This window comes from Natator depressus, chromosome 9, assembly GCF_965152275.1.
Source record: "Natator depressus isolate rNatDep1 chromosome 9, rNatDep2.hap1, whole genome shotgun sequence".
Classification (NCBI taxonomy): domain Eukaryota; kingdom Metazoa; phylum Chordata; order Testudines; family Cheloniidae; genus Natator; species Natator depressus.
In genome coordinates this window covers 48,761,124-48,771,591 of record NC_134242.1, presented here as the reverse complement: position 1 = coordinate 48,771,591, position 10,468 = coordinate 48,761,124, and the positions used below count along the sequence as shown (strand labels likewise).

Here is a 10,468-nt window from a genome sequence, read left to right as displayed (position 1 = left end):
TTGCTGTTTCAGGTGCAGGAGGTACTCTAAGATGACCAGTACTGGTGCCTGGAGGGGGTGTGTGTAGTGCTGGTCACACCAACACGAAAATCTTTTCCACTTCGCCAGATATGTGGCTCTAGTGGAGGGCTTCCAGCTGCCCAGCAGGACCTGGCTGACTTGGTCCAAGCACAGAAGCTCCGTGGGGTTCAGCCATGACGCTTCCAAGCCTTGAGGTGGAGGGACTGTAGGTCGGAATGACAGAGGCGACCGTGGTCCTGAGTAAGTAGGTCAGGGAGGAGAGACAACGTGACCGATACATCCACGGATAGCTCCAGCAGCCAGAGGTGAAAGCAAGAGCTGGTGCGCTGTACCGGGGTGGATTGGCTTCCCCAGGCGCAATTTAAAGGGCCTGCGGCTCCCAGCAGTGGCTGGGGCCCCCATCCCCTTAAATTGCTGCCAGAGCCCCACTGCCGGACCCCTGGGGTAGCAGCGGTGGGGCTGGAGCGGCGATTTAAAGGGCCTGGGGCAGTAGCAGCGGCCAAGTCCTGGGCCCTTTAAATCGTTCTTGGAGCCCTGCCGCTGCTTCCCCAGGGCTCCGGCAGGCTCTGGGGACAATTTAAAGGACCCGGGGTTGTAGTGGCGGCTGGAGCCCTGGGGAAGGGGCGGCGGGGCTCCAGGGACGATTTAAAGGGCCCAGAGCTCGGCCGCCGCTATTGCCCAGGGCCCTTTAAACCGCTGCCAGAGCCCCCGGCTGCCGCTGTTACCCCAGGGAGGGGGAAGGAGGCACTTGCCGGTATAGGGGGGGCCGGGGCTGGCTCTGACCTCTCCCAGCCCCGCCCCTTCCACCCAAGGCCCCGCCCCAGCCCCATACTGGTAAGTCTCTAGACTTACTTTCACCCCTGCCAGCAGCGTGGTGTGCCAGTGCTGGCAAGGCCTTGCTGGAGCTATCAGAATCACCGCTGGGTTGTCGGGAAGAGCACACCCTGTGGATTTTGAGCAGGACTTTGTGCACGAGAGGGAACGGAGAGGTGTAGAGCAGGCGACCGTTCCAGGGTACCAGGAATGCGTCCGTGAGGGAGCCCAGGCTGCAACTCTGGAAGGAGCAGAACATTGGGCACTTCCTGTTGCATCAGGTGGTGAACAGGTCGACCTGGGGAAACCCCCACCTTTGGAACATTGGGTGTTTGACATCCGGTCGGAGAGACCACTCATGCGTGTGGAAGGACCTGCTGAGACAGTCCACCAGCACGTTCTGAATTCCTGGGAGAAAGGACACTTCCAGGTGAATGGAGTGGGCTACGCAGAACTCCCATAGCTGGAGGGTCTCCTGGTATGGGGGGGAGGAACGGGCTCCCCCTTGCTTGTTGATGTAAAACATGGCTGTGGTGTTCTCTGTTAGAACTGCTGTGCAGCAACCTTGCAGTTGGGCCTGGAAGGCTTGGCAAGCAAGGCGCACCATTAGCTCCCTGACATCGTTCTGTGAGCACAGGCCCAGTGTCTGAAGGTTCCCCAGATGTGCCCCCCACCTCATAGCTGACGCATCCATAACCAGGGACAAGGAAGGCTGTGGGGGCTGTGGAAGGGGACTCCTCCGCACTCCGCTCGGGGGTTGAGCCACCAGTGAAGGGAGGCGAGGATCTGTCCCGGCAATATGACCACCGAATTCAAGTTGGCACGCCGCAGGCGGTAGACTGAGGTGAGCCATGCCTGCAATGGCCTGACCTAGAGTCTGGCATGCCAGGTCACGAACGTGCAGGATGCCATGAGGCTGAGGAGACTCAAGCACCCTCTTGCTCTTGAGGTTGGGAGTTGCTGAAGTCCTTGAAATGATATCTGTGATAGCTTGGAAAAGGAACTCCAGTAGGAGGGCCCAAGCCTGAATGGAGTCTAGTACTGCCCCAATTAATTCTATCCTCTGGGTCTGTTCTAGGGTTGACTTCTCCATGTTGAGGAGGAGACCCAGCCATTTGAACGTACACCTGACCAGGTGGAGCTGGGACTGCACCTGCGCCCTGGTGTGGCTCCTGAGCAGCCAGTCATCTAAGTGGGCTATACTTGCACCTGCCGTCGACGGAGGAAGGCAGCCATGACCGACATGCACTTGGTGAACACTCGGGGGGCTGCTTAGAGGCCGAATGGAAGGGCCGTGAACTGGTAATGTTCATGGTTGACCACGAAGCGCAGGAAATGCCTGTGTGCCAGATGAATCGCTATGTGGAAGTACGCGTCCTTCATGTCGAGGGCGGTGTACCAGTCTCCCGGATCCAGGAAGGGGATAATAGTGTCTAGGGAGACCATGCAGAACTTCAACTTTACCATGAACTTGTTGAGCCCACACAGGTCTAGGATGGGTCTGAGACGAATGTTCCCTCTAATTTCTGACACGCCGTGTGTGCAAAAAATTTCTTCTGTGCAAATTTTTGACACGCCGTGTGTGCAAAAAATTTCTTCTGTGCAAACTGTTGTGCTTCTGTGCAAATTTTTGTGAGCGTGGTGTTTCGCTGTGTGTGCGGGGCTTAGGATCTGTGTGCGCGTGCACACGCGCAAAGCTTAGAGGGAACAGTGTCGAGACCCCTTTAGCCTTGGGGATTAGGAAGTATCGGGAGTAGAATCCCTTGCCCCTTAGCTCCTGTGGAACCTCCTCCACCTCCTGGATGAGGAGTTGCTCGTGAGAGGGATGGGGACAGGGGGTGGGAGGGTGGCTACGAACAGCATTGGAGAGAGTATCCTGCTTCCACTGTGCGAAGGACCCAGCCGTCCAGGGTTATTTGGGACCATGCATGGTGGAAGTGAGATAAACGATTCAAAAAGGGCGGGGAAGGATCCAGGGATAAGTCTGGTACGCCGTCCTCAAATGTCCCTTCAAAAGGCCTGCTTGGAACCTGACGATGGTTTGGCCAGGGCCCTGGCCTTGTCCAGACAGGGGGTTGGAAGGCTTCCTTCTGTTGCTCTGTCCCCTCCACCTGTAAAAGTCCTGCCTTGGTCGAGGAGGGTAGGAGCACTGTTGTGGCTGCTGGGGCTTTAAGTGCTTCCGCTGGGTTGCCGGGGAGTGCATACCCAAGGACTTCATGGTTGCCATCGAGTCCTCTATGCAGCCTAGAGTCAGTCTGTTCTGCAAACAAGCCCACCCCATCAAAGAGCAGGTCCTGCATAATCTGTTAAACCTCCGGCAGTAGGCCCGAGGTTTGTAGCCGGGGGGTGCGCCTCATGGCAACTCCTGAGGACAAGGTACATGCCGCCAAGACTGCAGTGTCCAGTGAGGCCTGTAAAGAGGTCCATGCCACTGCCTTGCCCTCTTTTACAATGGCCCCAAACTCCTCCCTGGACTCACATGGCACAAGCTCCTTGAACTTGAGCATCAAGTTCCAGGATTTGAAGTTATATCGGCTCAGGATTGCCTGCTGATTGGCAATCCTGAGCTGGAGCCCCCCCCATGGAGTACACCTTGAGGCCAAACAAGTCCAGTCGCTTGGCCTCTTTTGATTTGGGTGCAAGGGCCTGCTGCCCCTGCCTCTCTTTCTCATTCATGGCCGCAGCCACCAGAGAGCAGGGCTGCGGATGCGTGAAGAGATATTTGTACCCCTTAGAGGGCAGGAAGTACTTGCACTCTACACCCTTGACTGTAGGGGGAATGGCGGCTGGTGTCTGCCAGATGGTCTTGGCATTGGCCTGAATAGTTTTGATGAGGAGCAGGGCAACCCACGACTGACCTTCTGGGGACAAAATGTCTACCACCGGGTCCTCCGATTCCACCACATCCTCGGCCCACAGGCCCATGTTGCACGCAACCCTATGCAGAAGGTCCTAGTGGGCGCGGTTGTCTATGGGGTGTGGCCCAGATATGGAGGTGCCTGCGATGGCCTCATCAGGAGAGGAAGATGAAGAGGGCAAGCGGGGGAGACTGACCACTTCCGTCTCAGGAACTGGAGTTGGAATCGGTTCCGGGGGAGCGGGCGGCGAGGGGGAAGTGGGGGCACGGTGCCTCCTCCGCATCCCTAGGGGTGGGCCGACTGTGGAGGCCTCCAGCACCCTCGGTTCAGAGGTGGCCGACCGGGAACCTTTAGACTGCACACCCTGGGTCAGGTGGTATGCCCATGGAATCCAGAATGGCCACAGACTTGGCCTCTGCCAGCGCACCGGCCATGGCCTGACTGGTGCCGGTCCCGCTCCGAGTACCTAGACACCGTCTCTGACCCCAAGGAACGGGATCGGGACCACGAGGGCCAGGGCGGCGCCGAGCACAGCTGAGCCAGGGAGCGGTGCTGAGAAGCTGGAGAGCGGTGCTGCATAGCTGGGGAGTGGTGACATGACCTGGAGCTATGCCAGGATGTCGAGTGGCGCCGGGACCGGTGCTGGGTCTGGGACCTTCTCCTTTAAGGCAACCAGCATGCAGATCAGCGCTGCGATCGGGAGCACAGGAGCAATCTGGAGTGGTGCCGCGAGTTTGACCAGTGCTGCAAATACGACTGGTGCAGTGACGGGGAGCGGTGCCAGGACTCGACCGACTGTACTGTCTGCTGGATCTTCACAGGCTTGCCATGAGACAGTGCCATATGCTACGGTACCGGAGGCTTGGCATGGATCAGAGGAGACCTCAGTGCTGTCATGGTGATGAGGTCCCCCGGGACTGCAAAGGTGTCCGAGGTGGACGGCAGCTGAACTTCCTCAATGCTGTGGGTCGGGGAGTCCACTGGCATCGGACTTGACGGCTCCCCTTGTGGAGCTGAAATCGATGGTGCTGCGTCCACAGGCCTGGCCCTGGGCGCTCCTTTCTGGGACGCACTACATTGGCTGGCTCCAGGGGGGTGGGTCTCTGGGACAGAGAGCCACTCTTCTCTTGCTTCCGGTGCTGCTTTGGCGCTGGGGAATGGGAGCAGTGCTGGGTCGATGCTGCCGGTTTCGGTGCAAGGGAGCAGTGGTGCCACAGGTCTTGGCCATAGTGGGGGGACTGTGCATTGAAGAACTCTGTGCCGGGTCCTGCTGCGCCAAAGGAGGCTGGGATTTAAGTGCCGCCTCCATAAGGAGGTGCTTTAAGGCAAAAGTCACGCTCCTTTTTGGTCCTAGGACAAAACCCCTTGCAAATCTTCCACCTATTGGCTTGGTGAGCCTTTTCCAGACACTTCAGACAAGAGTTGTGGGGGTCGCCCATTGGCATGGGCTTGAAGCCGGACTTTGCAGGGCTTGAATCCTGGAGACTTGGGCATGAAAGCCTCTCAAGGAAAAGCGGTTGGGACGGAGGGTAAACCCCCAGCCCAACTGCTACTAACTGTTTACAAAAATAAACTAAAATAATTAAAGAAAAAATAAGAACTACTCTAAGAACGACTACAAAACAAGCTAGGGAAACGTGGAGAACTCGCTAAGCAAGACGCCACAGTTCCAACGACCGTCACAGATGGTAAGAAGGAACTGAGGAGGTGCTGGGTCGGCAGGGTCATATATGGAACAAAGACGCCACTCCAGGGGGCTCCACACAGACCCGATGGGTGCTGCTAGGGGAAAACTTTCCAGCAGCCATGCACGCAACGCATGCACACCTACTTGGAATCGATATGACCAATCACTCGAAGACATGCATCTGACGAAGTGGGTATTCACCCACGAAAGCTTATGCTCCAATACGTCTGTTAGTCTATAAGATGCCACAGGACTCTTTGCTGCTTTTACAGATCCAGACTAACACGGCTACCCCTCTGCTACTTGACACTCGAAGAAGAACTCCCTTTCCACAGGGCTTCACCGCCACATGCAACATGTGCAGAATCCAGCAGCATATGCACTAAATGTAGCCTGATCACCGTGCACCCACCTGGCACAACTACAGGCAGCCAGCACAAAGTGATGGTTTGGGTAAAGGCCTCTTTCAGGAATAGTATGGAGGCAGAGGCAGTGTGTGGTCCATGGATTTTACTAAGGCTGGTATTGTCTAAGTGGCAGCGTTTATATGGTCACGGTGTAATACCCTGTGTCCCTCAGCTGGGGAAGGGAAGCACTTTATAAATACAATTCTACCAAACTACCAGTTCAGGTCCAGCCCCCTGGGCTGGTTAATGTCCTATGTACACTGAGCTGGGGCTTTATATCCTGCAGTATCTTTCAGTGCTGGCCCAGTCAGTCTGATTCACGTAAAAACTCCAGCCATTCATCTGGGGACCTCCACAATAATTCACGCCACCCACCCTGTTCCAAGTGCAGGGTTGGGGCCCATGCTGTAGAACACTGTCTGAGGGTTTGTTCAATGGCTGGGAGTTCCATGTCAAATCAAACATTTGCTGGGATACTAAAAATACTGTAAAGTTTAACAAAACAAGGGGAGGCATTACAAATTATGACAGGGGTTCACAAAAACGAAATCCACTCTTGCCATAGAAATGGACAGCCTTAGCAGAGAGATCTGCCTGGAGCATGAACTGACCACTTGCTTCTAGTGCACACCCTCCAGGAGAGGAATCCAGTGCCACAGGGGTGATGCTCAGGTGCCTGCAGTGTTACTGCCTGAGAATTACTTTTCTTGTGGATACGTAGGAGGTCAATCCTCAACACTGTCAAGTCATCAACTCCATCTGCACTACAACCCTCTTTCACAGAGAACTTGGGAGGAGGGGCTGTTCTAGATCCTTATGTGGGAAAGGAAGAAAATATTGAAAACTCAAATTCCATCCTTTTTTGGACTAACTCATGTCCAGACCACTCTGAGTAAAAAGGGGGAGGGGAATAAACATGTAGACCATTGCCTTAGGAGCAACCACCATAATGGCTGTGACACTCTATACCTCAGAGGAGCGCCCTGTAACCCCCATATTCCTCATTTATATACAATTGTGATCTTGCATATAAAGCAGGCCATGTAAGGTATCAGGGGAAAGGTTATGATCTGCTGAAAGTCACTTGTTCTGTCTAAATATGTATATCATTAGTACATATGAAGTGACGAGATTGTGTTTTATGTTTGTCAGTAACACATACTGTAAATTAGGGAATCAGCCAGATATTAGCTCCCAGAGACAACAGCAAGGAAAGTAACCAACGCCCAGGTGGGGTGTCAAACAACCATTGTCCAGCAAGGGAGTTACAATTCAATGACTCACCTGCATAAGGCCACACCAGGGGAATTGCTCAACCTTGCCTGGGGACTCAGCAATGCCACCAGACATTCCTGGACTTGTGTTCTCCAAGCACATGGACTAAGGGTATAAAACAGAACACAGTGCCCTCATGCTTGGTCTTTCTCCTTCCCACACCTACGCTGCAAGCAACAAGGACACTCAGAAGACTGAAGACTCCAACAGAGGAGACTGGCCCAGGTTTCAAGGGTGAAACCGGTGTTCTATGAACTGCAATATCCAGTGGGGTGAGAAAAACTGCTTAATCCAGATGTTGCCCGGTCTAATAGGGTTGAGAGTTTAGACTGCATGCTTATATTTTCTTTTGGTAACCACTGACTTTTTGCCTATGACTTATAATCACTTAAAATCTATCTTTTGTAGTCAATAAATTTGTTTAACTGTTTATCTTTACCAGTGAGTTTGCCAGAAGCGTTTGGTAAGGGTTTTGCTCACGTTTACAAAGGCTGGTATATATCCACTTTCCATCGATGAAGTGCTGAACCAATTAATAATTTGCACTGTTCATCTTGAGCAGTGCAGGGCAGTATATTCCTGAGGTACAAGGCTGGGAGCTGGAGGGATTCGGCTGGTGCCTTTTGCTGTGTGATTCATGAGTAGCTCTGGGAGCATTCATGCAATCTAGCTGGGTGAGGAGCTTCACATGCTGTAGTGCTGAGTGATAACAGTGCCTAGAGGGGCTTAATGCTTCTCACTAGCAAATCATTGTGAGAGACAGACCAGGCTGGAGAGTTATGGGGGCACAGGGGTCCCACAGTCCCAGGCTGCACCCCAGGAATTCCGTCACAATGGCCATATACATTTACTTTATATTTCCTTCCACCCAATTGGAAACAGAAAAATGTTTGTGGAACCCACTAGAACAGCGACTAGCTCATACGCATACGCTTGACTTAGTGGTTTGTGGCTGCCAAGTTTGCTGAATGGTAAATTGCTACATTTCTCTTGCCCCTAGAATTCCTGATTAATGGCACTTAGGAGAAGAGGAACTCTCTCACAGAGCTGCATCTATCACAGTAACCCCTCCACCAGCTCCTAGAGCACAGTTTAAATACAGACATTTATATACAGGACTGAAGGGTTTAAAGGCAGGGCATTTTTATTAGAGAATGTAGTTTCACAGAAGCATTGCACACAAGTTCGTTTACTTACAAATATACGCTCTTTTGCAGTTTCAGCTCCTTTCAAGGGCTGAGTGTGTTTCATGCAGTCATACCACCCACTTTGCTTATAATCCAGGAGATCCTGAGGGGGTTAGTGATTTGTTGAAAAGATTATTTCTACTGATACTAAATTTAAACTCAAATAAATTAGTTATTTCCCTTATAATGTTGATGAGGCATTTTGAGAAATGCTGAGTTTGGATATGTGACATGTTCCGTATTCCCTTGGTCAATCTGTCTAAGGAATAAAAATGAACATATTATAGGTTCCAATTATTTGGATAAGCTTTGGCTGCAGACACAGTCACCTTGGGGTTAGTACAGATGCCTCAACTTCCTGTGTTTGGCTCGAGTGAAGTACATGGAACTGACAGCACAGTTTATAGCTTCCAGTGCATCCCACCGGACAAGAACTCTAACAGTGATCTCTGTGATGTTCCTTCTGTTTTGTTAGAAGAAACAGAGGAAAATAAGCCAGCAGAGAAACTACTACAGATTCCACATGGTTACAAACTCAGTAAAGCCATCTGACACAAAGTGACATGTCACAAAGGATTTTGGGAAGGATATGATGGCAATGGGCAGCAAATCCAGCCTAGTAGGGCAGGCCCCATAGCCAATAAACTCACGCTCCGGGATCGATAGGAGGAGGAGGAGAAGGTAGGAGCCTTCTCAGAATGTTCTTATGCAACCATGGAAGGACTGCACCCATGATCTGGCAAGGGGAGGGCTACTCTTCTGTCAGTGGAGGGGGAGTGAGATGCAGCTGGAAATTCTCATTCTGGAAGACACTGTTCAGTGCAGGGTCACCCTGAGAGACATTGAGGAGCCCATGTTTTTCACCACCATGAGTTCGAGACAATTCTGTCAGGAGAGCTAACTGCAAGACAAAAAGAAATACACCACTAAATACACAAAGGCCTGAGCAATCTTTAGGGAAGCATTTATTTTAAAGGGTGTGTGAGCGCACGGACAGTATGGGATCCCTCCACCTGTCCCCTTCCTTTTACAAGATATTCAAGTAACAATGATACAATTAAGACAAAGGGGATACATTCGCACCCACTGTATAGTTAGCTGTGAAACTCATTGCAGCAGGATATTACTGAGGCAAACAGATTAGTATGAAACCCTGGTTGAACCCTTAACCACGGAGAAAGTGCTCACAATGCCACAATGAGAACAGCAATGACAGCTATGAAGCAGGACAAAGTTACAAGGGATTTTCACCCTCTGATTCACAGTATGAGGTGATCACTAGCTGGAGGCAGAAAGGAGTCTTTTGTGGGGTAGTATTGCTTACTGACACTTATTTTGAAGATTTTTATACCTTTCCTCTGAGGCATGTGACATTGGCCACTGTCCAGAACAGGATCCAGAACAGGACTATTTCTGTATGGCAATCTTATGTTCCTAAGCACTGATCAAGCAAGGAGGGTTCTCACCTTCACCCTCTCTGCAATGTACCGCATTTTAGATGAATAGCCCCTCCCCCCCAAGAAGTATGTGAAAGACAGAAAGCAATCTATCGGGGTGAGCTGTGCCTATATTAGTGCAAGGACCATGGAATAATTGCAATTGTCAGAAGGATTTTATATGGCAAAACACTGTTTTGAAATGAGTTTGGATGTTAATATTTTTTAACGTGGTAATCTGTATATTTGAATTTTGGTAAGTGGGATATGGTCCTTTGAAAACAGGGTGAGAGCACTTAAATACAGAATGGAGTTGAAGGTGATAGCAGTCTGTGCGAAATTTTGCCTGTGTCTTGAGAGTGGAAAATCCTGCCTTCGTAAGCTCCAAAAAGATCAGAATTTGATTTAATAAACCTTATCTTTCCATGTTGCAGCAGCATTGAAAGAAGCTGGACAGCACAGCATGGGGAGGAGGTGACCAGCCCTCTGTGGAGAAAGAAGTGGTTCGGGACTATTTAGAAAAGCTGGACGTGCACAAGTCCATGGGGCCGGATGCGTTGCATACAAGAGTGCTAAAGGAGTTGGCGGATGTGATTGCAGAGCCATTGGCCATTATCTTTGAAAACTCATGGCGATCAGGGGAAGTCCCGAACGACTGGAAAAAGGCTAATGTAGTGCCCATCTTTAAAAAAAGGAAGAAGGAGGATCCTGCGAACTACAGGCCAGTCAGCCTCACCTCAGTCCCTGGAAAAATCATGGAGCAGGTCCTCAAGGAATCAATTCT

At 51.5% G+C, this 10,468-nt stretch overlaps 1 protein-coding gene across 1 annotated transcript in view; it reads right to left on the bottom strand.

The window, feature by feature from the left end:
• Positions 1-8,198: 8,198 nt before the first annotated feature.
• The window catches only part of VPS8 (VPS8 subunit of CORVET complex), a 232,485-nt gene continuing 230,215 nt past the window's right edge, over positions 8,199-10,468 (bottom strand). The window contains exon 45 of the mRNA XM_074964097.1: positions 8,199-9,149. Within this exon, the coding sequence (XP_074820198.1) occupies positions 9,000-9,149 (150 nt within the window). The 3' untranslated portion in view covers positions 8,199-8,999. The remainder of the gene's footprint in view (positions 9,150-10,468) is intronic.